This window comes from Nomascus leucogenys, chromosome 13, assembly GCF_006542625.1.
Source record: "Nomascus leucogenys isolate Asia chromosome 13, Asia_NLE_v1, whole genome shotgun sequence".
NCBI classification, from domain to species: domain Eukaryota; kingdom Metazoa; phylum Chordata; class Mammalia; order Primates; family Hylobatidae; genus Nomascus; species Nomascus leucogenys.
The window spans coordinates 18,733,865-18,760,651 of record NC_044393.1 but is presented as its reverse complement, the minus strand read 5'-3'; the positions used below and the strand labels follow the sequence as shown (position 1 = coordinate 18,760,651).

Below are 26,787 nucleotides of genomic sequence, written 5' to 3'. Positions count from 1 at the left end.
CCATGCATAGTTCATGCTTCACTCACCTGTAAAGTCCTCCATGGCCTCCTGCGGAAATTCCAGCCACCGTTTAAGGATCACCTCTCCAGGATTTCTCCCTCCTCTCATCTGAAGTTCCCTCTTTCTGCTACAGTCAGGTTCCCTCTTTCTGCTCAGCCCTTCTAGCCCGGAGCTTCCTCAGCTCAAGAGTTTTTCTCAATCGTCAGTTTCTCCCTCTTCACCAAGCCTAGCAAGGTGCCCGGCACAGAGTGCTTAAGAGCAGCTGCTCTGAAATCAGTCAGCCTGGCTTCAAGCCCCATGTGGTAGGCAGAATGGCCTTCTCCGCAAAGATGTACACGTTTTAATCCCCGGCACCTGTGATTTCACCTCACATGACAAAAGGGACTTTGCAGATGTGGTTAAGATAGACAGCTTGAGGCCGGGCGCGGTGGCTCATGCCTGTAATCCCAGCACTTTGGGAGGCTGAGGCAGGCGGATCACCTGAGGTCGGAAGTTCAAGACCAGCCTGACCAATATGGAGAAACTTTGTTTCTACTAAAAATACAAAAAATTAGCTGGGAGTAGTGGCACACGCCTGCAATCCCAGCTACTCAGGAAGTTGAGGCAGGAGAATCACTTGAACCTGGGAGGCAGAGGTGGCAGTGAGCCGAGATCACGGCATTGCACTCCATCTTGGGCAACAAGAGCAAAAACTCCATCTCAAAAAAAAAAGCTCGAGATGGGATGATTATCTTTGATTATCAAGGTCATGCCAATATAAACAGGAGAGTCCTTATAAGACAGAGACGGGAAGTGCAGAGTCAGAGAAAGAGATGTGCTGATGGAAACTGAGTCTGAAGTGATGTAGGGCCATGACTCAAGGAATTCAGGTAGCCTCTAGAAGCTGGAAAAGGCCAGGAAACAAAAGCCTCTAGAAGGAATAAAGCCTTGCCAACACTTCTTAGACTTCTGACCTAAAAACTGTAAGGTAATAAATGTGTGTTTTCAGCCACTCAATTTGTGGTAACTTATTAGAGCAGCCATAGGAAACATCGTGGTTCAGCTTCGTACTGGTTATGTTACTGTTGGAAACTTAACCTTTTTATGCCTCAGTGTCCTCATCTGTAAAATGGGGATGATAAAGGCAATGATTCTTATTTCACAAGGTGGTTGCAAGTATAAAATGAAAATACCTGCAAATCAGTTACAATAATGCCCAACACTAAATATGTTAGCTGTTACTATAAGAATAGTTAATAGCTACCATTAATTGAGGGTCTGATAGGTACCAGGCACAGTGTCACATGCCTTAGAAGAATGTCCTTGATTCTCCCCATCACGCTTGGGGGTAACAGTTCCAATCTCCACTTTGCAGATGAGGAAACAAACACAAAATAATTTTCCCCAAATCACTCTGGAAGCATTTTAAACTTCGTGGTTTCTTACATGCATCCGGGAAATGGTACTGGTTTGTGTTCTTTGCTGATAGAGGTGTTTTGGGAGGGGTTGATAGGATGACAGAAGGAAGGCCACAGGCTGGGCAGACAGGGGTCCTAGCTGATACCTCCTTCTCTTCCTACCTAGTGCAGGAGAGAGTTAAAATCGGGCAAAGCTCATCTATCCACTCCCACCCCATTCATTTAGGGGTTCAGTTACTGCCTCTCACTTTCCCACCAACGCCACCCCCGCCCCGCACCCCTCACCAGCGCTCAGTCCTAGCAGCTTTTGAGCCAGATTTGGGGGCATCATGGGATAGGCCTGGCCGGAGAGCGAAGCGTTCAATCCGCTGGGGAATGGGGTGGCGCAGACTTACTCAGACCCCAAGGATTCCTGTTGAGCCCCCTCCCTTCCCGCAGCCTGCATAAGGAGCCATCTGTTCTCGGCTGAATAAACAAGCAGGGGGAAGCAGCGCCGGGTCTCCTGCACCCGAGCCCGACCCCCGCACAATGCGCCTTTCTCCAAGGAGACGCCGCTCGGGCGCCGCCAGAGCGCGCTCCGTCTGGCTTCCCCTGCCCCAGGCGGCGCAGCAAGACCCAAAAACGGACCCCGTAGAAATAAGTTTTTTTTTTATTTTTTTAAGAAAACAAACAAGAAATCCAACAAAGAACTGAGCGCAGCACGCGGCGAGGGCGTGCCGGTCTAGCACGTGCCCCTTCCCTCAGCACCCGCTGTCCCCCTGACCCCGCAGTCCGCCTAATGGTCCGGGCGAGGCCAGCTCAGCTCAGTGCCGGAAGCCCGCCAGCGCCTCCGCCCCGACAGCCCAAGCCTGACGGGCCCAGGTTCTGCCTGGCCCCGGCGAACCGATGGCGCGCAAGGGGCACCGTCCGTGGTCCGGGTCTGGGCTGCCCGTGGCCCTCACTTCTGGTTGGCCAGCTGGTTCTCCAGATCCTCCAGGCGCGCCGTCAGCTGGGCCAGTGAGTGGTTAAGGAGGCCGCTGGGGTTCGCGGAGGTCCCTTCACTTTCCCTCCAGCCCGCGCCACCAGCCCTAAAGGATATGGTTCAGCGTCAGACTCTCGAGCGCCCCCAGCGTGCGGCCCTGGAACTCCACGAGGCTTTCGCATTCGCATGGGCTCCGAAGCTCTGTCCCTGCGCTGATGCCCTCCTCTGCAAGCCGGACACAGAGGGTCAGGGGGATGAGAAATTGCGCTAGCTTTGGCCCTCTGATTTCCCTGCACTGAGCCTATGGTTGCTTATATGGGCTTTGGATTTAGAGAGACCTGGGCTGAGTCCCAAGCTAAGTAGCTGTTAGATACTGAAAAACTCATTAACCTTTCTAAGCTCAGTTTCCTCATCTATAAAATGGATATAATGAAAGAATGTATGCATTAGTGGCTTCGAGGATTCATTCACCTGTGTACGTGTGTGTGTGTGTGTGTGCCCGTGCACAACTTACAAGACTGTTTCTCAAACCTTAATGCTCATTGGAATCATCAGGAGAGCGTGTTAAAATATAGATTCTGATTCAGCATGGTGAAGGAGCTCAGAAGGTACATTTCTAACAAGCTCCAAAATGATGCTGATGTTCCTGGTCTGTGGACCACACTTTGTGTAGCACTCTCCAAATAAAATTTTATGCAGTGATGAAAGTGTTCTACACCTGCCCTGTCTAAAGCAGTAGCTACAAGCCACATGTGGCTGTTTAACGCTTCAAATGTGACTGGTGCTACTAAAGGACTAAAATGTATTTTATTTTAATCAATTGTAATTAAATAGGTACTGCCTACCTTTTTGAAAAAGCACAAATCTAGAACACTGCCTGGTTCAAGTAAATACTTTACAGCAGGGTTCCCCAATCTCCAGGCCATGGACCAGTACCAGCACATTACATGGACCAATACCAGCCCATGGCCTGTTAGGAACTGGGTCACACAGCAGGAGGTGAGCAGCCAGCATGCAAGGGAGCTTCATCTGTATTTATAGCCGCTCCTCATAGCTCTTATTACAACCTGAGCTCCTTTCCTGTCAGATCAGTGGCATTGTTAGATTCTCATGGGAGCACAAACACTATTGTAAACTGTGCATGTGAGGGATCTAGGTTGCAGGCTTCTTATGAAAATCTAATGCCTGATGATCTGTCACTGTCTCCCATCACCCACAGATGGGACCATCTAGCTGCAGGAAAACAAGCTGAGGGCTCCCACTGATTGTACATTATGGTGAGTTGTATAATTATTTCATTGTGTATTACAATGTAATAATAGAAATAAAGTGCACAATAAATGTAATGTGCTTGAATCATCCCAAAACCATCCTCCCCACCACCATCATGGAAAAATTGTCTTCCATAAAACCACTGCCTGGTGCCAAAAAGGTTGGGAACCACTGCTTTATGGTGTATTTCAACTAGACCAGTGATTCTCAAAGTGTGGTCTTTGGACCAGCAGCACCAGCATCATGTAGGAATTTATCAAAAATGCTAATTATCAGACAACACCCCAGACTTGCTGAATTAGAAAATCTAGAGTTGAAGCCCAGCAATTTGTGTTTGTTTTTGTTTTGTTTTTTGAGCTCTGTCGCCCAGGCTGGAGTGCAGTGGCACAATCTCGGCTCACTGCAACCTCTGCCTCCTGGGTTCAAGTGATTCTCCTGCCTCAGCTTCCCGAGTAGCTGGGATTACAGGCATGTGCCACCATGCCCTGCTAATTTTTTGTATTTTCAGTAGAGACGGGGTTTCACTGTGTTAGCCAGGATGGTCTCAATCTCCTGACCTCGTGATCCGCCCGCCTCAGCCTCCCAAAGTGCTGGGATTACAGCCGTGAGCCATCGTGCCCAGCCGCAATTTGTGTTTTTAAAGGCCCATCAGGTGATTCTGGCGTGACCTAATCTTTAGGAACCACTGATCCTGATCCAACTCTATCTCCCCACACATCAACATCTTGGGGGTTGGGCGGGAGGCCTTACAATTAAAACTGGCACATGTTTTTTCTTAGCAGTACATAAAATAGTGGTGAATCTTAAAATGAATGGTATCTTAGATTCACTGAAATTCTATAAGCATGTGCCATTGTTAAGATTACAGGGAGGCCAGGCGCGGTGGCTCACACCTGTAATCCCAGCACTTTGGTAGGCCGAGGCAGGTGGATCATGAGGTCAGGAGATCAAGACCATCCTGGCTAACATGGTGAAACCCCGTCTCTACTAAAATTAGAAAAAATTAGCCAGGCGTGGTGGCATGCGCCTGTTGTCCCAGCTACTCAAGAGGCTGAGGCAGGAGAATCACTTGAACCTGGGAGGTAGAGGTTGCAGTAAGCCAAGATCGCACCACTGCACTCCAGCCTGGGTGACAGAGCGAGACTCCATCTCAAAAAAAAAAAAAAAAAAAAAAAAAAAGATTACAGAGAATGACATAGAAAAAAAATGCTACAACAAAAGTACCTTAGGAAAAAAAGAAAAAGGATTACAGGTGGTGAAATAATAAGCACAATGCCTGACATTTAACCTTTGAAAACACTGCCGTAATGATTTAAAAGTTGTCTCTTCATCTTAGTCTTACATGTACCATGAACAAACTGCTGGAATCCAGCAAAGACCCCTAACTTCACAGATTTGTTTCTCTAAACAAAGGGTTGGAGACAGGGAGCAGTCATACCACCAATTGGTAAAGAGCTTCAGCCACAAAACCCAGACTTCTCTTAGAACTCTAGAGCTAGAGGTAACCTTGGGCAGCCAGTGCCTCTCCTGTTACAGAAGAGAAAAGCTAAGGTAGGTGTGGGGGTAAGTGACTCGTCCAAAGTCACACTGCAGGGCCCATAAGAGTCACACAGGAAGAGCTCTGAAAGAGCCCCTAATCTGAAAGAGCCACAATAATTAGAATTAGCTGGGACTAGGGAGGGAAGGAGAGTTGGCGGAAGGAGTGTATGTGTATATTTGTATATGTATATACATGCAAGTGCGTGTGCGTGCACACACAAACACACATATATTATATAATATAGTATATATAGTATATTATATATACTTTTTTTGAGACAGGGTCTCACTCTGTCACCAGGCTGGAGTGCAGTGGTGCAATCTCGGCTCACTGCAATCTCCACCTCCCAGGTTCGAGCAATTCTCCTGCCTCAGTGCCCACCACCTTGCCCGGCTAATTTTTGTATTTTTTGGTAAAGACAGTGTTTCACCATGTTGCCAAGGATGGTCTCGAACTCCTGATCTCAAGTGATCCACCTGCCTCGGCCTCCCAGAGTGCTGGGATTACAGGTGTGAGCCACTGCACCCAGCCCTGCTACATATATTTAAAAAAAAAAAAAAAAAAGACAGATTCTCCAGACCCAGACCAGCCCTACTTAGTCTGTTTCTGGAGCTGGAGTCTGATAAACTGGAAGAAGAGTCACATCTTAAGCCTGGGCTAGTGTCTAAAGTCTCTAGGGTAAAAGTTACCCTGGAGACATTACCTATATCACCTAGAGCACAGTACACTACACACAATTCAAGATCCCCCTTCTCCTCCACAGGAGGAACTGAGCACCAGATGATGAAGTAGAGGGATTGCACTTATGAGGTATGCTGTCCCCATTAAAAAAGAGGAAAAAAGTCTTTGCATACTTGAAATATATTCAGTCCTGCCACTTTGCCAAGTTCATAAGGTTGAATTCTAACAAGTTCAGGGGATATGTGCTGTGACTCCACTTACAAATGCTGTCTGGTGTGCCTTCAAAAAAATTTCCCAAATTATTCTGAACCTCCACTGATTTGGGGGACAGGTAGCCTAGTCTAGGATTTCTTAGACTTTAATATGCTTGCAAATCACCTGAGAATCTTGTCGAAGTGCAAATTCTGATTCATTCGGTCTGGAGAGCACCAGAAATGCTTCAGTTCTAAGAAGCTAGCGGGTGACCGCCCTGCCGCTGGCCTGCGGACCACATTTGGAGTAGCAAAGCTCTGTCTAGTGAGCCCAACCTCTGGCTATAACTACAAAGGGGGTAGGAAGTGAATAGGAAGGGGAGATATCAGAGGGCGGGCGATGAGAGAGAGGAGGAGCCCCGAGAGAGATGCGCTCACCTGGACAGATGCTGCCTCTGAGGTTCTCCAGCAGGTGCGTCATAGTGCCGAAGTCCGGGGCGTAGGACACGTGCAGTTCCGCTGGCTCCGAGGCGATCTCGCGCAGCTCCGCCTCCACCGCCTTGCCCACGCCCACAGCGTACATGACTATGCCTACAAGGCTGGGATCTCAGAGGGTGCCCCAGGACTCGGGAAAGCTGCCTCCCAGCGTCTGACCCAACCCCAGCCCACTGTGTCCCATGCCAAGCCCACCTTCCTCCTTGGCGCGCGCTGCCCACACCGAGATGTCATCCTGGGAGCGGCCATCCGTGAAGACCAGGCCAACTCGAGGCACGTTGAGGGCACGGGGCCGTGCACCCTGTGCCTCGGAGAAGCTGTGCTCCACCATGTGCCGCAACGCCAGCCCTGTCATGGTGCCGCGTTCCATGTACTCCACGGCCAGGACCGCCTGCTTCACCTCGGCTGCGGTGCCGTAGCGACCCAGAGGGAACTCGGTGCGCACGCGGCTGGAGAACTGCACCAGCCCCACGCGCGTGCCCTCGGGGGACACATCTAGGAAGTCCACAATCTGGTTCACGAAGCGCTTCACCAGCTCGAAGTTTTGTGGACGCACGCTCTTGGAGCCGTCAACCAGCAGAACAAGGTCCACGTGGCCTTCCCGGCACCCTGCACAGCCAGAAAAGCTTGAATTGAGGGACCAGATTCTGCACTGGCAGCAGCTGTCTATCCATCTAGTCATTCATTCGCAAACATTTATTATATAACAGACAACATTTCCTGAGTCCTTCCTGGGCCAGGCAGTGTGCTAAATAATAATAATTATCACCATCATCATCACCATCATCACCATCATCGTCATCATCACCGCCCCTGACATTTATTCAGTGCTTAAAACAAACCACTCTGCTAAAAGCATCTTTTTTAACAACAATCATAATAATGACCACAATAACTACCATTTATTGATCATCTACTATGTATCAGGCACACTTCTAAGCACTGTACCAGTATTAACAATAATAATAACAAAAACATTATTTACCGACAGCTTACCATGTGCCAGGTACTGGGTGAAGTGCTTATATATATTCTCATACTCCCAATAAGTTTGACTATTGTCCCCATTTTCTATGACCTGAGGTTCTGATGGATAAAGTGATTGCCCCAGATTTCATAGCTAGTACTGACTGAGCCAAGACACGAAGCCAGGTCCATCTGACTCCAAAACCCATGCTCCTGAATGACTCTACAATGTCACCTCCCCTATCCTGAGCCAGGGAATTTGCTAGGACCAAAATGTGGTGTGTGTTGGCCTGGGGAGGTTTTGAAAGGTTTTGAAAGAATTAAAACATAATCCTGATCCATGAGGACAGAGCAGAGCAAGTCAGACATGCCATATGCTCTGGTCAAGGAAAGTGCTAGAAGAGAAGAGCGTGCAGGGATCCCAAGGTAGGAGTAGTGTATTCTTCCTGGAGTTGTTAAGGAAGGCTGCATGGAGGTGATGGCATTCTATCTGATCTTTGTTATGAACAGAATGAGTGTGTTTCCCAAAATTCATTTATTGAAACCCTACACCTTAATGTGATAGTCTTGGGAGGTGAGATCTTTGGAGGTAATTAGGATTAGATGAGGACATGAGGGTACAGTGCTTATGAGTAAAATTACTGTCCTTATAAGAGTCTGAAGAGGTCAGGCATGGTGGCTCCCAGCACTTTGGGAGGCTGAGGCAGGCAGATCACTTGAGGTTAGGAGTTCAAGACCAGCCTGGCTGAGATGGCAAAACCCCATCTCCACTAAAAATACAAAAATTAGCCAAGCATGGTGGGGCACACCTGTAGTCTCAGCTACTCCAGAGGCTGAAACAGGAGAATCAGTTAAGCCCCAGAGGTGGAGGTTGCAGTGAGCCGACATCGTGCCACTGCACTCCAGCCCAAGAAACAGAGGGAGACTCAGTCTCAAAAAAAAAAAAAAAGTCTGAAGAGGGCTTGCTTCCTGTCTTCGCCATATGAGGACACAGCAAGAAGATTGGTGTGTGTGTGTGTGTGTGTGTGTGTGTGTGTGTGTGTGTTGGCATGGGGAGGCTTTGAAAGGTGTGCCATCTAAGAATCAGAAAACAGGCCTTCATTAGACACCATATCTGCTGGCATCTTGGTCTTGGACTCCTCAGCCTCCAGAATTGTGAAAAGTAAATGTTGTTTAGGCCACCTAGTCTACGGTACTTTGATATAGCAGCCTGAATGAACTAAGACAGTCTTGAAACATCAGTAGGAGTTTGCCAAGGCAGTAAGGGACAGTCTAGAAGATGGGATGCAGCACGTGCAGAGGCTTGGGATCTGGGGAGTTCCTGACACATCCAGGGAGGGGCAGGCCAGTAAGACTGAAATGTTCAAGTGTGGCAGGAGATGGGCAGATGGAGTTGGCTGAAGCTAGATTGTGATGACCTAAGGCAGTGGTTTCAAAATTTTTATCACGGCTCACAGTAAAAATAATAATAATGACAATACATCATGAGACATTTCACATAGAACTAAAATTTCAGAAATAATATAACTCTTTCTACAGGCAGTAAACTCTATATTGTCTTCCACTCTTTATTTTTTTTAATGTTGGTTGTAACCCAGTAATTTGATTTCATTATTCATTAATGTGGTTCTGCTCACCATTTGAAATACTTAGGGGTAAGTCATTTGATCTTTCTTCTGTAGGCATTGGTGAGCCACAGAAGGCTTGTGCACAAAGGAGGAATGTGATCAAATATGTATTTTTTAAATTAACATTGGCAGCAGAGTAGAGGACTGTAGGAAAGAGATGGAGGCAGGGAATGGCATACCCTCCAATGTCACCCCCACAACACACACACACATTCACACCACAGCCTAGGGGCCACAGCAATGGCAAAGTCAAGGACACTCCGAATGTGGGCAATGGGGCAGAAGCCAAGAGAACACCCTCCCGCCCATCACTCACGGTTGCAGCCCTTGCCATCTGCCTGAATTTGCCGCCCCTCGGGGCACAGGCAGCGGTAGGAGAGGCCCTCGCTCACACACTGGAACTCACAGCCATGGTCCACGCCATTGCAAAGGTCCCGGACTGAAAGGAGAGACAGGTCAGGATGAGTCAGAATGGACCCCACCAGCTAAGATCCTTTACCCCTCCCACAAATGTAGGAGAGCCCTCCTCACCCTGACAGCTCCTCCCATCAGGCTGCAAATCATGGCCCTCTCTGCAGTGGCACCGTGGCCCACCAGGGGTGCTAACACACTCATGCTGACAGCTATGGTTCCCAAAGCTGCAGTAGTCAATGGCTGGCAGGAGGGAAGAAACAGCAAGATGTTGCCTCTGATTGGAGCCCTCGGAGGCCACAGTCCAGGGTGTGGTGGGAGGGCGGGGGTGTTGCTCACCCCTGCAGCTCCTCTGGTCCTGCTGGAGTACAAAGCCAACTTGGCAGCGACAGAAATAGGAGCCTGGGGAATTGATGCAGTGGTGCTCACATCCATGGGTCCCTTCAGCACACAGATCAATGGCTGAGGAAGAGATGGGGTCAGTCTATGCCCAGGGCTGCCCTTCTCAGCTCTGGTAGCACAACCACCTGAGGAAATTTTTAAGAATACCTACGCCTGGGCCCCAACCCCAAAAATCCTGACCTAATTAGTCAGGGCCCCTGTCCTCAAGATGCTCTCTGACTTACAGAGGACAGGTTTGGCCACTTTACCTATTTGAGCCTCCATTTTTCTATTTGCAAAATGGGGATATAATGGAAGAGAGTGCTTGCTATTCACAGTTTCCTTCTGTGGAAGATGGGGAACTATTGCCCTGCTGAGCATCTTGATGGTCTGGATAGGCAAAGATGGCCGAGAGCTGGACTGGAGAGAAGATAATTACCCTGTATAAAAAAGTGAGTATTTGGGGTTCCTGGAGAGGAGATGAGAGTGCAGAGAGAAAAAAAAATAAAAAAAGAACAAGAGAGCCAGTATGAAGATGAGTAACTCTGTGGGTTGAGGCTGCCCGTGAAAAATCCCTTGTGCTAGGCTGACTGAGGACTTTCAGAAACAAAGCTAATATTCAATTATAATGAGTTTTTCGTGTGTGTGTGTGCGCCCGCTATGAGTTACTTAGCACATACACACTTGTGTATGCTCCTGCATACACAAATGTGTAAACCAAAGAAGAGGTTGATTAACATGCATGGAACAAGAACATGGTGTGCAGGGTTGAGAAATGAGAGAGGATCAATCAATCAAATGAATTTAGCAGAGGCTCACAGCAAGAGGTGACCACCAGAATGTAAGCACTTGGGGGATTTCCAGAGGCCTTGGAGAGGGATTTGAATGTTAAACAGTCGTCAAATCAGAGTTCAAGCCAACTTTTAGTTTCTAGAAACAAGAAGACTCGAGCTTACATCTGGGTTATTGGTATTACATGATTTCTTTTTCCAGGTTGTTGTGAGGCTGAGAGATAATAATGTGTGTAATGCTCCTAGCACAGTGTCTAATACTAACTTGGTACTCAGTAAAAAACCCAATTGAATAAGCAAGGTATTCTATGCCATAGCTTTTCAGAAGACAAAAATGAAGAACCAGTTCACACCTGTAATCTCAGCACTTTGAGAGGCCGAGGCGGGAGGATCTCTTGAGCCCAGGAGTGTGAGACCAGCCTGGGCAACATAGCAATGCCCTATCTCTTAAAAAGAGAGAGTCTTGCAAGATTTGCAAAGGCAGAGGGGAGCGGCAAGGGCAGCTCAGGTGAGCAGCACACAAAGAGCTGAGGTGCAGAGTCAAGAATGGGCAGCATGACAGGGGAGACCCACCTAACTGAAGACCCCCCAACAGTATCTGAGAAGAGAAACTGTAAGGATGTGCCTGTAAGAAGACAGAAATGGCCAGGCACAGTGGCTCACACCTGTAATCCCAGAACTTTGGGAAGCCAAGGCGGGCAGATCATTTGAGGTCAGGAGTTCGAGACCAGCCTAGCCAACATGGTGAAACCCCATCTCTACTAAAAATACAAAAAATAGCTGGGTGTGGTGGCCAGCGCCTGTAATCCCAGCTACTTGGGAGGCTGAGGCACAAGAATCACTGGAACCCGGGAGGCGGAGGTTGCAGTGAGCCCAGATCGCACCATTGCACTCCAGCTTGGACAACAGAGCAAGACTCTGTCTCAAAAAAAAAAAAAAAAGAGAGAGAGAGAGAGAAAAGAAAAGAAAAAGAAAACAGAAACAAGTTTGGGAGGTGGATTGGAGACTGGCCTGAAAACAGGGAGAAAGAGGGCAGAAAGCACACTGAACTGTGGGCTCCCACCAGGAACTTACGTGACCCCAGGCAATACCTTTCTTTCTTAGGCCTGTAAAGTGATGGAGGTGTGCTTTTACTGCCAAAGGCCCTTCCAGACTCATTGGTCTGATGTTGGGGCAATGGAGAGCCAAAGAAGCTTCAGGGGCAGTGAGATGGCAGGACAGGGATAGCTCTCACCCAAACAGCTCTTGTTATCTGCTGCGAGTTTGTAGCCCGGGTTGCAGGCACAGTGGAACATGCCCTGGGCATTGACACATTGGTGCTGGCAACCATGTCCCCCCTCAGCACACTGGTCCTTCCCTGAGGACACACAGGACTAGAATCAGTAGGGAACAGACGGGCAGAAGCCTCCAACAAGAGAGCTGGATGGAGTTGGGGTCAGAGGCAGGCATCACCCTCAAATGGCTTTCAGAAGGAAATAACTAATTTGAGAAGGGCGGTACCAAGTGAGAGGGCTTAGGGAAAGAAGGCTTAAGGAGCCCCTGTGAGTAGGCTCAGAAGAGGAGACACCCAATTAGACACGTCAGTGGGCTGGGACAGGACTACACAGGGGCAGGAGTGGGTAGGGAGGTGGAGAGGTGCTAAGTCGAGATGGGCGGAATAAACTCAAAACGTCACTAGAACAGATCTTGCAGCATTTGTGGGAGGAGCTAAGATGATAATGGGAGAAGCCATCCCCATGTGGGAGGGCCACGACTCTTTGGAGCAGTCGATCCCTCTTAGCTTTGAGAATCACTGGTTCCTTGTGTGCAGGGAGTTGGTGCTGGAGTTTGACATTAAGCCTGTGGTAAGCTGTGGCGGGCAGGGCAAGAAACTACAGGTTGCTCCTTGTTGATGGAGCCTGAGCAGAAGTGGTCAGAGCTGAAATCTGACACAGCCTGCGGTAGGTCAAGGCAACTCTACCTGGAAATAGCGGGGCCACTCCACGGGATGGGATTTACTGTGGTGGGAAAAGAATCCAAGCATTTGGATTGAGAGTTCGAGCTTCACTCCAGCACCCTCCTAACTCACCACACAGCCGGCTCTGGAACTGCAGGCCGAACTCCTGGATGAGGTCGAAGGACTCTACGAGGAAGACGTGCTCGTCTAGCGGGGGCGATGCCATGGCGCGCAGGGAGCCCACGTCCGCGCGCTGCACCCCCACCGCGTAAATTTCAATGCCGCGGGCGCGCGCCTGTGCCGCCACCTCGGCCACGCGGTCCTGGGGCCGCCCGTCTGTCACGATGACAGCGACACGCGGCACGCGCTCCTCTGGCGGTCGCGCGCCCTCGGCCACGCTGAAGGCCACGTTCATGGCGTACTGGATTGCCAGTCCCGTCATGGTGCCTTGCGCCAGTGGCACCAGGTCGCGGATGGCGCGCTCCATGTCCTCGCGGCGCGAGAACGCGCGGAGAGGGAAGACGCTCTGCACTTGACTCGAATACTGGATCACGCCAACGCGCGTGGCGTTGGGACCCACGTTCAGGCCTCGGAGGAGGCCCATGAGGAACTGCCGCATGGTCTCGAACTCGAAAGGGCGCACGCTGCGGGAGCTGTCAATCACGAACACCAGATCCAGGGGCCCAGTGTGACACCTGGGACCTATGGGGAGATCAGGGAGGTCTCTCTTAGGTCAGCAAAGCCTCACTTCCGAGGAGACCCCCTGGGAAACCCAGGGGAAATGCGGCTATGCAGACATAACAGCGCCCAGCACAGCAAACGCAGATTAGACAGATGCACTCGCCCGGCATGTGCCTAGCACCTGGGCTAGGAGATTTCACAAATTCCCTCTTCTTACAGCTCTGAGGGCTATTCTGAGGCGGTATTACCCATTGACGAGGGGGCAAGGAAGCGTCGCAAACTCAAAGCCTGCAGGGACCAGGCAGGGAACATGGATGAACCGGTTGGGTTAGGACGCTGGAGACCCAAAGAGCCCCTATCACTCCTAAATTGGGCAGGCAGCTCCATCCAAATGCTGCCATGCCCCTGCGAACTGGATGTGAGCAGATCCCTGGTTTTTCAAGAGAAGTACTAAACAGGGATTTTTATGTAAAATTCCCTGGTTTTTCCATGTTTTCAAATAATTTTTCCAAATTAAACACCCCATGGACAGTTCTGCATGCGCCCAAAACTAAGCCACATCCTACAGATGAAGAAACTGAAGCCCAGAAAGGTGAAGTGGGGAACTTAAACCCAGTCCCATATGTTCCAAAGGCCTTGCTTCCCTCTCCCCAGCAGGAGGAGCTGGCTGCAGAGGGAGGACCTACTTCCGCTCCTCTCCTCCCACTGGTGAGGGCTGGGCCCCAGTTCACCTGCCAACTGGAGCTGGGTTTCCCAGGGCTGAAGAAGGAGCAGCAACACGGGCCAGCAAAGAAGGCCTCTCATGGCGCTTCGGGACAGAGAATGGAGGAGTCAGAGCCTGGAGGGAGGAAGGAAAATAGAAAAGCAACAGTATTTACAGAGCTCTTATTCTGGGTGATAGGCACTTGGAGGGGGAAGACAGTTACGGGTTTATTTTACTAATCTCTCTATTTTTGTGTATGTTTGAAATGTTTCAGAATTTAAAAATTCTCATCACAGTAGGATTGCTGGGAAACACAAGAGATTCTTTATTTTTATTTATTTATTTTTTTAGATAGAGTCTTGCTCTGTCGTCCCGGCTGGAGTGCAGTGGCATGATCTCGGCTCACTGCAACCTCTGCCTCCCAGGTTCAAGCGATTCTCCTGCCTCAGCCTCCCGAGTAGCTGGGATTACAGGCTCCTGCCACCACACCTGGCTAATTTTTTGTATTTTTAGTAGAGAGCGGGTTTTGCCATGTTGGTCAGGCTGGTCTCAAACTCCTGATCTCAGGTGATCCTCCCACCTCGGCCTCCCAAAGTGCTGGGATTACAGGCGTGAGCCACCGCGCTTGGCCCACAAGAGATTCTTTGTGGAACTGCAGAATAGTAAATAAGAATAGATACAAATATGCAAAATTTAAACAGGAAAAAAAAACAGGTCTTTCTTAAATGTCAGGCACAGTGTTAAGTGCTCTTCACGCAATGTGGCATTTAATCCTCTCTGCAATTGTAAGACTAAGGCTGTGATTGTCCCCATCATACAGACAAGGAAACTGAGGCTCAGAAAAGTTAAGCACTGGTACCTAAAGTCATTCGGCCAAAAAGTGGCTGCGGTAGGATAGAATCCCACACCTGCTAGTTTCTGTGAGCCAGCCTGGGCGTTTGGTGCCTCTCCTCCTGCCAGGCGGACCTCTGCAGACAGAAGCCCTTCCCCACCTCTGCCCACTCCCCTACGCACACAAGCTTCTGTGTGGCTGTCTTTGCAACTCGCCAACCCCCCAGACCCCTCCACACACACAAACACAGACATGCACTGCCCAACTGCAGGCGGCAGGGAGGGGCTGCGCCCTGTTGCGGGGCTGAGCGTGGTGGCGCGGCAGCGAGTGGACCAAAACCCACTGCGCACGAGAACGCGCGGCTTGGCGCCTGTTTCCCGCCTGCTCTCAGGAGCGACCGCCAGGGGGCGCCCGAGATGGCCGGGGGCGTGGGAAGCCCACATCTGCCCAGCAGGTGCGCCCACCCCGAGCAAACAGAGGGCCGGGGCCCGGGGCCTTGGAGATAAGGCCTGGACAGGATATATCCCGCACAAGAGCCGAGGAGCAGGGGTGTGCAGGGTTCCAGCGACAGCAGCACTGGACTCGTCCAGAGGGCGGCGGGTGAGCGGCTGGGGCCCCGTGGAGCCACCATGGACCCCGCAGGAGCAGCAGGTGAGCGCTTACCCTCCCGCGGCCCCGGAGACGCCCCGTGAGAACTACGAAGGACCACCACCCCCACCCCACTATACAAATAGGAAAACTAAGCCCCAAGGAGGCAGCCCGCCGAACTGCAAAAGCAGGATTCGAACCTAGGGCTCCTGGTTCCCCTTCTCTCTCTTGAGGCCCCCTAGCGCCTAGAAGTCACTAAACCTCATTTCCTTCCAGCTCCTACCCCACCCCCGCGCCCCATGCTGAAGCTGTGTTAGCCATTTTTCTGTTGCTGTTTCTTGGCAGAGAGGGCCAGCCGCCCCTCACCCAACCGCAGCTCCGCCCCCGCCCCCCAGTTCCGTGAATGCGCCTATTCTGAGCGAGGCCAGTGCCTCCTTCTCACTCCAGGCGACCTTCTCATCCCGGATTCTTCTCCCCTTTCCCCTCCCAGGCCTGGTAGAAGAACATAAATCCTCTGGCAGGGCCCATCGTGGGAGGGTGACCAAGCAAGATGTGGCAGCACTGGTGGAAGTGGGAGGGCAGGGAACTCTTCTCAAGCTTGGGCCACAGGCGAGGCCAACATCCCTGGGCAGCATGAGGGCTAAGGCACAAGGGGCCTCTGCCACCTCCCGTACTTTCCCACCCGGAGACACCTCTGGGCCCCTAAATCTTGGTTAAGGTTCCCCTCATCCCATTCTTGGTCTGAGCCAACTTCTCACCTGGCACTCTGCCTCCACCCCAGGAATCCTAGAGAGTCAAAATAGCGACTGCCTCAAAGTTCATCATCTTTCCAAACCCCTCATTCTACAAAGAAAGGAACTAGGTCCAGAGAGGGTAGTGTCTTGCTGAAGGGCACATGGCGATGTCGTGGCAGGATTGATACTAGAACCTGGGATTCCTCTGAGGAGTTAATCCTTGCATTAAAAAGAAAGATTCAGAGATGGCCTGAGGTGAGGTTGAGGGAGTGGAGCAGCAAGGGAGGAGAGGCCTGTAAATAATTTCTCAAAAGTCCCTTAGGGACATTTCAGGGGGTTCCTAGAGGGATGAGAGTAGAAAAGGGATGACCCTATTTTGATGGCTTTGATGGTGGGGGCTCGATTTGGAAAGGACCCTGCAGAAGTGGGAAAGGGCACTGCAAATCAGATAGGGCACCCTAGGCAGTGCCTCTGCTAAAATACAGTCGCCTGATCTGGCTTGATGCCTACTCCCCTGCAGACCCCTCAGTGCCTCCCAATCCTTTGACTCACCTGAGCCTGCAGGACAGATCAGAGATGCAGCTGCAGAGCGAAGCCGACAGGCGGAGCCTCCCGGGCACTTGGACCAGGTAACGGCGGCGTGGCAGCGTGCCCTAGGTGGGGACTGCCAGGCAGCTGGAGCATGCAGAGGCAGCGGCCACATTTAACCCAGGGCTGGTGGGTGGGGAGGGGAAGTGCAGGCTGCAGCCCCTCCCACTGGCAGGGAGGGATCCCCCCTTCCTCCTGAGGCGGGGCAAACCCAGCACCCCCTGCTCCTACCACCCTCGGAGCTGAAGACAGGGCTAGCTGCGGGCCAGGCTGGAATTCAGCTACAGCAGGAGACTGGGGAGACCGGGGCAGCCACACTCTGCAGCCGGAATTCATTGGAAGCTTAGAAGGCACTTCCCTGAGGAGAGCCCCAAGGGGTGGAGCGGTCCTGGCTGTGGCTGCTGCCTGTCTGGCCTGGCTTTCGAGGGTGCGGTCCTACGCTGTCCCCTCCAGTAGTGAGGAGAGACTCCGGTCCTGCCAAGAGGAATAAGGGCTCAGAAGGACAGTCTCAGTTTTCATGGCTCTCCTTGGGCCTCAACCTGCTAACCCCCCAAATCTCTCCCACCTCCCCTCCTCTACATGCTCCCTGCAATTACTCAGGCCCACCCACCCACACCGCTCAAGACCCCCAGGTTAAGAAGCCACCAGATCTCTAGGTTCTAACCTGGCTCACTCTGCAGGACCAATGTCATCTGCCTTGACTCCTGTAATCAAAGGAAGGAAAGCCCACACAGCAACAGGCCACTTCTCTTGGGAGAAAGGGAAGAATATGGCTTTGGCCCCAGAAAGGCTCAGATTCCCCCAGGCCATCTCCCATGCTGAGGACAAGGTTTTGGCCCTTTTCTGTTTGCAGGCAGGAGGCTAGAGAGTGCTCCAGGCCAGGAGCCCAGGAAAGGCTCCCCCTTCCCCTCCCCCCTCACTCCCCACCCTGCCTTCCCTAGGCTGGGGAAGCTTCATCTCTACCAATTCCATCAGCCCTAAAATACTCTTCTCCATCCCAAGGCCAGTATAAGTGCAGCCTTTGTGTCACAGCCACGTATCCCTATGGCCCTGGGCTCCAATGGGCAAGATGCCAGAGCCGCAGAGTGGATGGCTTGGGTGGTCCCATGGGCTCCATGCAGGCTTCATTGAGCACCTCGCAGCCTAAATATTTAGCCTACAATTTGCAGCCAAGTCTCCTCCTTACCTAATGCTTCCTCTTCCTGACCCCACAGGGGCAGGATATAGAGCAGCCCCACCCTCCCACTCACTCTAACCCTCTGCCCACTTCATTTTACTCAACTTGAGTGCTTGGACCCTGTGCCACCTTGACCCTTCTCCCTCCTGTGGCCGGTCGACCTGCCTGCCCCACTCCCAGGTCATCCCCAGAGCACACCACCATTCTGAGGGGAGGCGTGGGCAGGTGCCTGCAGCAACAGTGTGAACAGACTGTGCGGATCCTGCATGCCAAGGTGGCCCAGAAATCGTACGGAAATGAGAAGCGGTAGGTGCCTCCGCAGCCCCTCCCAGGTCTCTGCAACTGTCAGCCCTATGCATCTCCTCCATCCACCCATTGGGCCTCTTTTAGACCCAGAGCAGGCCTCAGGGCTGAGATCTCAGCTATTGGTCGACCAGGGCCTTGACCCTCAGCCGCCATTAGCCCCCACTTTGGTCTATAGTTCTACAGCAGGAGATTCCCTGTGAATCTCCTGTCTCCATTCATTCACTCATTCTCCCATTGATTCACTTATTCATTCATTCAACAACTACTTACTGAGTGTTTGTCATGTATGCACCAGGCTCTGTGGGTACTGCTGGGCACTGGGCATACAGCTGAACAAGACAGAAACAGCCCCGGCTGTGTAGCCCATGCTCTCACTCAAGTGTGGAAGAGACAGACAGTAAACTCCCCACAAATCAGGAAACAAGATACTTGCAGATTATGATGCGCACTAGAAGGAAAACTGAACAAGGCCATTTGACGGAAACTGAAGGCAGGGGGGACATTAGCTAGAAAGGTCAAGGAGGTTGAGACCTTTTGGGAGGTAACATTGGAATTGAAACTTGAATGCTGAAATGGAGCCAGACAGGAGAATATCTGGGGAAAGCATGCTACAATTAGAAGGAACAGAAGGGCCAGGCGCGATGGCTCACACCTGTAATCCCAGCACTTTGGGAGGCCAAGGCGGGCAGATCACCTGAGGTCAGGAGTTCGAGACCAGCCTGGCCAATATGGTGAAACCCCCTCTCTACCAAAAAATACAAAATTAGCTGGGCATGGTGGCGGGCACCTCTAATCCCAGCTGCTCAGGAGGCTGAGGCAGGATAATTGGTTAAACCCAGGAGACGGAGGTTGCAGTGAGCCGAGATCATGCCACTGCACTCCAGCCTGGCGACAGAGCAAGACTCAGTCTCAAAAAACAAACAAACAAACAAAAAGGGCAACAGAAAATGGGAAGACCTTGAGGCTGTACCAATTAGGCCTGTTTGAGGTACAAAAGAAATGACAGTGGCTGAAATCAGAGGGAGGAGCTGTAGGAAACAAGTCGGAGAGGTAAGCAGGGGTCAGATCTCAGGAGGACTTTGAATTTTAAACCACTGGAGGATTTTAAGGAGTTAACATGATTTGACTCATGTTTTTAACAAAACACTCTGGCCAGCCTGGTGGCTCATGCCTGTAATCGCAGCACTTCGGCAGGCCCAGGTGGGCAGATTGCTTGAGCCCAGAAGTTCCAGACCTGCGTGGGCAACGTGACAAAACTATGTCTGTACAAAAAATACAAAAATTAGATGGGTGTGGTGGCTTGTGTCTGTAGTCTCACCTACTCAGGAGGCTGAGGTGGGAGGATCAGTTGGGGAGGCAGAGGTTGCAGTGAGCCGAGACAGCTGAGATCAAGCTACTGCATTCCAGCCTGGGCAATAGAGCAAGACCCTGTCTCAAAAAAAAAAAAAAGAAAAGAAAGAAAGAAAGGGAAAGAAAGAGAAGAAAGAAAGAAAGAAAAGAGAGAGAGAGAGGGAGGGAGGGAGGCAGGAAGGAAGGAAGAAAAAAAGAAAGAGAAAGGAAGGAAGGAAGGAAGGAAGGAAGGAAGGAAGGAAGGAAGGAAGGAAGGAAGGAAAGAAGGAGCACTCTGGCTGCTGTGCAAAATGGGGAGGAGATAGAAACAGAACTTTCTGGAAGTAGACCAGTTTGAAGGCTGATGCTGTGGTCCAGGCAAAAAGTAATGGCAGCTGGGATGAAGGGCCAGGTGGTAAGAAGCCAGTAGATTCTGGATATATTATATTTTGAAGGTGGAGTGGACAGGACCGTCTGATGAGTTGAATGAGGGTTGTAAAAACAATAAGGTTTAGCTATGAATGGGGTTTACAGTCATGAAAAAGTGTTTGGGGGAGCGGGAGGAGGAAACGAAGGTTCTGCTGGGTTTATGCTACTACCTTGCCCTGCTTAACAGGAGAGCCAAGTGGAGATGGATGCACGAGTCCAACACTCACTTATCTCCGCAGGTTCTTCTGCCCTCCGCCCTGTGTCTACCTCTCGGGGCCCGGCTGGAGGGTGAAGCCAGGGCAGGACCAAGGTGAGGGCGGACTCAAGGGCTGCTGGCCGCCTGCACTGTAGGGAGGACCACGAGGTTGGGCCCGAGAGGGGGCGGTTCGCAGGCGCAGTCTCCCCGCGCCCTCTGGCGGCGAGCGCTAAGCTTGCCTGGCACCTGCGTCCTCCCGAGTCCTTGCAGAGCCAGTTCGCGTCTCTTTCCAGCTCACCAGGCGGGGGAAACGGGGCCCACGGTCTGCGGTTACATGGGACTGGACAGCGCGTCCGGCAGCGCCGCTGAGACGCAGAAGCTGAATTTCGAGCAGCAGCCGGACTCCAGGGTGAGAGCGCACGGGAAGGAGTCCGATTCCTGCTCCCATTCCTGCCTCTCCTGGGAAAGGAGGGCTCCTTTACTCCCCTCCGAAAGCCAAGAGATAGGTGGGGAGACCGGGAGGCCAGGGTCCTGCCTTAAGGCCCAGCCTGAGAGCCTGGATGGTGGAGCTTCTGGTCACCTCCGACGGGGCGGACGTCCGATATCTGGGAGAGGTTGGTTCATCCGACGGGGGAGGGCTGGGATGAGACGGCCCTGTCCCTGCGAGCCCCCTAGGAATTCGGCTGCGCCAAGACCCTGTACATCTCAGATGCAGACAAGAGGAAGCACTTTCGGCTGGTGCTGCGGCTGGTGCTGCGCGGGGGCCGGGAGCTGGGTACCTTCCACAGCCGCCTCATCAAGGTCATCTCGAAGCCCTCGCAGAAGAAGCAGTCGCTGAAAAACACCGACCGTGAGCAGGGCGGGGCCTGACCGCGGGCCCGGGCGGGGAGGTGCAACCAAGCCCAGAGCGGCTCAGTTAGGGCGCGGAGGTAGGGGTAGGCTGGGCTATAGGGGTCAGAGTGGAAAAGGTGGAGTCGGAGCCGAGAGGGGAAGGAGTCTGGATGAGTGGGTGCGGCCCAGGCCTGGGGATGAGAAGAGTCGGAGGATGAAAAGCATAGAGGAAAGGGACAGATACCAAACTCCAGGTTGGGAGTTGGGGTCCCAGAGCAGACAAAAGTTGAACTAGGCAGGGGCTGAACTAGGGACAGAGTAAAGGTGACCTAGGCGGGGCACGGTGGCTCATGCCTGTAATCCCAACAATTTAAGAGGCCAAGGTGGGTGGATCACTTGACCTCAGGAGTTCAAGACTAGCTGGGGCAACATGGCGAAACCTTGCCTCTACCAAAAAAAAAAAAAATTAGCCTGGCATGGTGGCCTGCACCTGTCGTCCCAGCTACTTGGGAGGCTGAGATCAGAAGATCACTTGAATCCAAGAGTTCGAGGCTGCAGTGAGCTGTGATAGCACCATGGCAATCCAGCCTGGGTGACAGGATGAGATGCTGTCTTAAAAAAAAAAAAAAAAAAAGTTTAACTTTTGTTTATTGAACTGAAAGATGTCCAGGCAGCAAAGGAGCAGGCAAAGGTTCCAAAGCAGGACTGCAGCAGGTCCTGGAAAAACAGCTGTGAACTGGGAATGCCCAGTGTATCTAGGCCTGTGGGCACATTAGCCAGCCTGACACAGGGACAGAAGATTGGAAACTGTGTGGAAAGTCCAAGAGACCAAGCCAGGCCAGGGCACTGATAGCACCAACTAACCTTAACCCTCACCCTGACCCCCTCCCTCACCCTAACCATCACCCTAATCCTAATCCTTACCCTCACCCTCACCCTAACCCCAACCCTAACCCTAACCCTCACCCTAACCCCTAATCCTAACCCTAACCCTGTCCCCTCACCCTAACCCTCACCCTAACTCTGACCCTCACCCTCACCCTAACCCTGACCCTCACCCTCACCCTAACCCTGACCCTCACCCTAACCCTGACCCTCACCCTCACCCTAACCCTGACCCTCACCCTGACCCTGACCCTGACCCTGACCCTCACCCTGACCCTGACCCTCACCCTGACCCTGACCCTGACCCTCACCCTCACCCTCACCCTGACCCTCACCCTCACCCTCACCCTCACCCTCACCCTCACCCTCACCCTGACCCTGACCCTCACCCTCACCCTGACCCTGACCCTCACCCTAACCCTGACCCTGACCCTCACCCTCACCCTAACCCTGACCCTCACCCTCACAGTGTGCATATCCTCCGGCTCAAAGGTCTCCCTCTTCAACCGCCTGCGCTCTCAGACAGTCTCCACACGCTACCTGTCTGTGGAGGATGGGGCCTTTGTGGCCAGTGCACGGCAGTGGGCTGCCTTCACGCTCCACCTGGGTAATGATATCTGCAGGCCCTGGGGCTGGGCACTTCACATGCATTAGCTTATTTAACCTCCACCACAACTCCTTAAGGAAGGTAAACTCTGCCCCATGTGATTAAGGCTCAGAAACACAAAAAGACTTGACTACAGTCAGTGAGCTGGTGACTGTTCCAAGCTATTCTGACTCCCTTATCCATGCCCTTTCCCCTTATATCAGCTAAGCTGCCTGCCCCCAACCCCTGCCCCCAGGGCAGACATTTGTGAGGATGGCCTCAAATGGCCTCTCCAGAATTAGAACGTTCAGTCGGCTCCCCTGAGTACCACCCCTTCCCGCAGGGCCCATGTGTGATGCGAGGAAGAGCCAGAGGCAAGAAGGCAGGGTTTAAGGCAGAAGCTTGGGGGCCGCTGAAAACCTTGTCCCTTGCTTTTTTTGACCCCCAGCTGATGGGCACTCTTCCCAAGGAGACTTCCCACCGCGAGAGGGCTACGTTCGCTATGGCTCCCTGGTACAGCTCGTCTGCACGGTCACCGGCATCACACTACCTCCCATGGTATAGAAAGGGGGGGCATGCGTGGAGGGGTCCCCTCAGATCCATGCAGAGAATGTGGCACACATGGGCAGGGCTGGAGAGTGAGGCCCCAAGGCATCGAGACACCTGTTCTCACCCAGTGTCGCATAGGACCAGACAGAAGTCAAAGGGCAGGGGGAATCTGCTAGTGCCTGTGTGGCTACTGGAGTAGCAGACAGCCACTAGGAGGGCAGCCTCTGGATGCCCGGGCTCCTTGCCACCACTGTTCTTGCCACCCTTCCATTGCAGATCATCCGTAAAGTAGCAAAACAGTGTGCACTCCTTGATGTGGATGAGCCCATCTCCCAGCTGCACAAGTGTGCATTCCAGTTTCCAGGCAGTCCCCCAGGAGGGGGTGGCACCTACTTATGCCTTGCCACAGAGAAGGTGGTGCAATTTCAGGTAAGAAGCAGAGAATACCAGCACCAAGTGTCCTGGAAAGTGAGAATGCAGAGAACCACAGAATGTAAGATCATCACCCTCACCATGGTTGCTACTTCCTGAGCAGCCTCCCATGGAACATTAAAATCATAGACTCCCAGGACAGAATCATAGGATGTAGAAAAATAGTAATAAGTAATAGTATGAAGCAATATTCCTTCCCAGAGAATTTTAGAGTCATAAAATATTGGGATATAGCCAGGTGTGGTGGCTCATGCCTGTAATCCCAGCACTTTAGGAAGCTGAGGTGGGCAGAACACCTGAGGTCAGGAGTTCGAGACTAGACTGGCCAACGTGGTGAAATCCCATCTCTACTAAAAATACAAAAATTAGCTGGGCATGGCGGTAGGTGCCTGTAATCTCAGCTACTCAGGAGGCTGAGGCAGGAGAATTGCTTGAACCCGAGAGGTGGAGGTTGCAGTGAGCCAGGATCACACCATTGCACTCCAGTCTGGGTGACAAGAGCGAGACTCCATCTCAAAATAAATAAATAAATAAATTGGGATATAAAATTGTAGGATGTAAATAAAAATCATGATAGGTAATAGAGAGCAGAGAATTAATGAGCAAAGACTAGTCAAAGCACAGATAAAGACACAGAATATGGGAAATTATAGAATGTGGAAAATAACAATTATCATTAAGCAGTAGTACTCCCAAAAGAATATTATCATAGAATGTTAGGAGATAGAATTATAATAAGTGGAAAATAGCAAGTATTATTCCTTCCCCAAGAATATTCCTTCCCAAAGAATATTAAAATTGTAGATTATTAGAGCATAGAATTGCACAATGTTAAAAAAAATTCTAGAATCCCAAGAAAAAAGACCCTTAGAAATCAGCTATCCCAGGCCGGGCCAATGGCTCACGCCTGTAATCCCAACACTTTGGAAGGCTGAGGCAGGAGGATCATGAGGCCAGGAGTTTGAGACCAGCCTGGCCAACATGGTGAAACCCCGTCTCTACTAAAAATACAAAAAAATTATTTGGGCGTGGTGGCCGGCACCTGTAATCCCAGCTACCTGGGAGGCTGAGGCAGGAGAACTGTTTGAACCCAGGAGGTGGAGGTTGCAGTGAGCCAAGATCAGGCCATTGCACTCCAGCCTGGGCGACAGAGCGAGATTCAGTCTCAAAGAAAAAAAAGGAAGAAAGGAAGGAAGGAAGAAGAGAGAGAGAGAGAAAGAGAAAGAAAAAGAAGAAAGAGAAGAAAGAAAGAAAGAAAGAGGAAGGAAGGAAAGAAAGAAAGAGATAGGAAGGAAGGAAGGAAAGAAAGAAAGAAAAAGAGAGAAAGGGAAAGAAAAAGAAGGAAGGAAGGAAAGAAAAGAAAGGAAAGAAAGAAAGAAAGAGAAAGAAAAGAAAAGAAAGAAAGAGAAAGAAAGAAAGAAATAATCAGCTAGCTCAACGAGCTTACTTAACTCTAAGTGAGAGAACTTAAGGGCACTGTCCAAGCTGAGGGGACAAGTGAACCCCAGAGCCTAGGATTAGTATCTAGTTCGGTCTAATGCAGAAGCCCACGCGCCATGCTGGCTCCCTACGCTGGTGGCCACCATGAGAAGCTTCGGCCTCATCCCCTCGGGTCTCCTCCCAGGCCTCTCCCTGCCCCAAGGAGGCGAACAGGGCTCTGCTTAACGACAGCTCTTGCTGGACCATCATCGGCACCGAGTCGGTGGAATTTTCCTTCAGCACCAGCCTGGCGTGTACCCTGCAGCCGGTCACTCCGGTGCCTCTCATCAGCACCCTAGAGGTGAAGCCGGGCGCTAGGAGCGTCGGGCAGGGGGACCCTGCCTGCACTGGGCAGTGGGGGTGCTAGTGAGTGGGGAGCAGCAGGTTCCCGCTCTGCTTGGTTCTCTCACCTCACCTGGTCCCACCCTCCCCCAGCTGAGCGGCGGGGGCGACGTGGCCACGCTGGAGCTCCATGGAGAGAACTTCCACGCGGGGCTCAAGGTGTGGTTTGGGGACGTGGAGGCAGAAACCATGTACAGGTACGGGGTGGGGAGGCAGCCTCCCCTGGGCCCCGGGGAGCGGCGGAAGGGGGCGCACGCGTCGTCAGAGTCGCCGCAGCCCTCACCCTGGTGCTCCACCCCCAGGAGCCCGCGGTCCCTGGTGTGCGTGGTGCCGGACGTGGCGGCCTTCTGCAGCGACTGGCGCTGGCTGCGCGCTCCCATCACAATCCCCATGAGCCTGGTGCGCGCCGACGGGCTCTTCTACCCTAGTGCCTTCTCCTTCACCTACACCCCGGAATACAGCGTGCGGCCGGGTCACCCCGGCGTCCCCGAGCCCGCCACCGACGCCGACGCGCTCCTGGAGAGCATCCATCAGGAGTTCACGCGCACCAACTTCCACCTCTTCATCCAGACTTAGGCCCGCCCGGTCGCCCCGGCTGCCCACCGTGGAGGGCTGCGCCCGCGCCAGGCGCGGGGACGTGTTTCTGGGTTCTAGGCCCTGCTTCCTTGCCCCTTTGCTGCAGAAGGGCAGCTGAAGGCTTACCCTAGAAACCGGGCCTGGTGGCTCTTACCCGCTCACTCTCTCCCTCGTCCTTACACATACAGGAAGACAAGACCTGAGTGGTGCTGTCTTTGTGTCCATCATGTGTGGCTCTCCCTGTCTTCATCTCTTCTCACTCGGTCTCTAAACCTCTCTCTCTCCATTCCCCCTCAGTACTTAGTCTACAGACCTATGTGCGTGGCCCTATCCCTCTGTCCTTTTCTCTCTTCAGCTCTCCCTGCCTCTCACACTCAATTTCACATGCCCCGAGGAGCCAGGTCTGGGACATTTACCCTCCAGGCCTCTGTGTCCCCTCTTGAAGAGAAAACACACAGCCTCACACACCCAGGCATGGGGGGCAAGCTCTTGGGGCATCAGGACCCTGGAGCACCAGGTCCTGCCTGGAATATTAGATCCACCTGGAGCACCGGGTCTCTCTGAGTCTCACCTGGGGCATTTGGTCCCACCTGGGGCACCAGTTCCCACCTAGAGCACTGTGTCCTGCCCTGGAGCACAAAGACCTGCTCCTCCTGAGACTCTCTCTGGCTGCAGCCAGACATACTACCCTTGCCTGTGTTTGCTCCCTGGTCCACAGCTTTGGTGGCTGGGCAGGTGCCTGGACAGTGATGAGGTCTTGCTGCCTTAACTGTCCCCTCAGTCACTTCTCCCACAGGCCCAGCAGGACGCAGTCCTGAGGATCAGGGATTCTACAGCTGCATTAAAATCAATCCTATCCAAGGCAGAGTTTGGTCTGTATGAGCCACCTCCCCA

General features: G+C 52.1%; 2 protein-coding genes across 7 annotated transcripts; one reads left to right on the top strand and one right to left on the bottom strand.

Annotated features, from left to right (window-relative positions):
- Window positions 1–2,024: 2,024 nt before the first annotated feature.
- On the bottom strand, window positions 2,025–17,095 carry MATN4 (matrilin 4). Of its 4 annotated transcripts, XM_030825640.1 has the most exons (11): window positions 17,008–17,095; window positions 16,741–16,863; window positions 14,063–14,169; window positions 12,783–13,352; window positions 9,882–10,004; window positions 9,663–9,785; window positions 9,448–9,570; window positions 6,733–7,146; window positions 6,481–6,633; window positions 2,476–2,583; window positions 2,025–2,393 (listed from the first exon to the last, which is right to left on the bottom strand). In XM_030825640.1, the coding sequence occupies exons 3-11, from the start codon at window positions 14,133–14,135 to the stop codon at window positions 2,335–2,337; spliced, it is 1,746 nt and encodes a 581-aa protein (XP_030681500.1). In that variant the 5' UTR covers window positions 14,136–14,169; window positions 16,741–16,863; window positions 17,008–17,095; the 3' UTR covers window positions 2,025–2,334. The 4 variants fall into 4 exon arrangements, with proteins under 4 accessions (XP_030681500.1, XP_030681503.1, XP_030681502.1 ...); XM_030825642.1 differs by lacking the exons at window positions 16,741–16,863; window positions 17,008–17,095 and having other exon boundaries at window positions 2,026–2,393; window positions 12,783–13,303; window positions 14,063–14,150; XM_030825641.1 differs by lacking the exons at window positions 9,882–10,004; window positions 17,008–17,095 and having other exon boundaries at window positions 2,031–2,393; window positions 16,741–16,893.
- On the top strand, window positions 15,419–26,754 carry RBPJL (recombination signal binding protein for immunoglobulin kappa J region like). 3 transcript variants are annotated; one of them, XM_030825645.1, is made up of 12 exons: window positions 15,419–15,517; window positions 16,709–16,817; window positions 18,134–18,259; window positions 20,257–20,327; window positions 20,507–20,622; window positions 20,889–21,063; window positions 22,399–22,536; window positions 22,964–23,073; window positions 23,341–23,493; window positions 25,121–25,276; window positions 25,411–25,514; window positions 25,623–26,754. In XM_030825645.1, the coding sequence occupies exons 1-12, from the start codon at window positions 15,496–15,498 to the stop codon at window positions 25,891–25,893; spliced, it is 1,551 nt and encodes a 516-aa protein (XP_030681505.1). In that variant the 5' UTR covers window positions 15,419–15,495; the 3' UTR covers window positions 25,894–26,754. The 3 variants fall into 3 exon arrangements, with proteins under 3 accessions (XP_030681505.1, XP_030681504.1, XP_030681506.1); XM_030825644.1 differs by having other exon boundaries at window positions 25,620–26,754; XM_030825646.1 differs by having other exon boundaries at window positions 15,496–15,517; window positions 25,411–25,521; window positions 25,620–25,745.
- The last annotated feature ends 33 nt before the right edge of the window (window positions 26,755–26,787 follow it).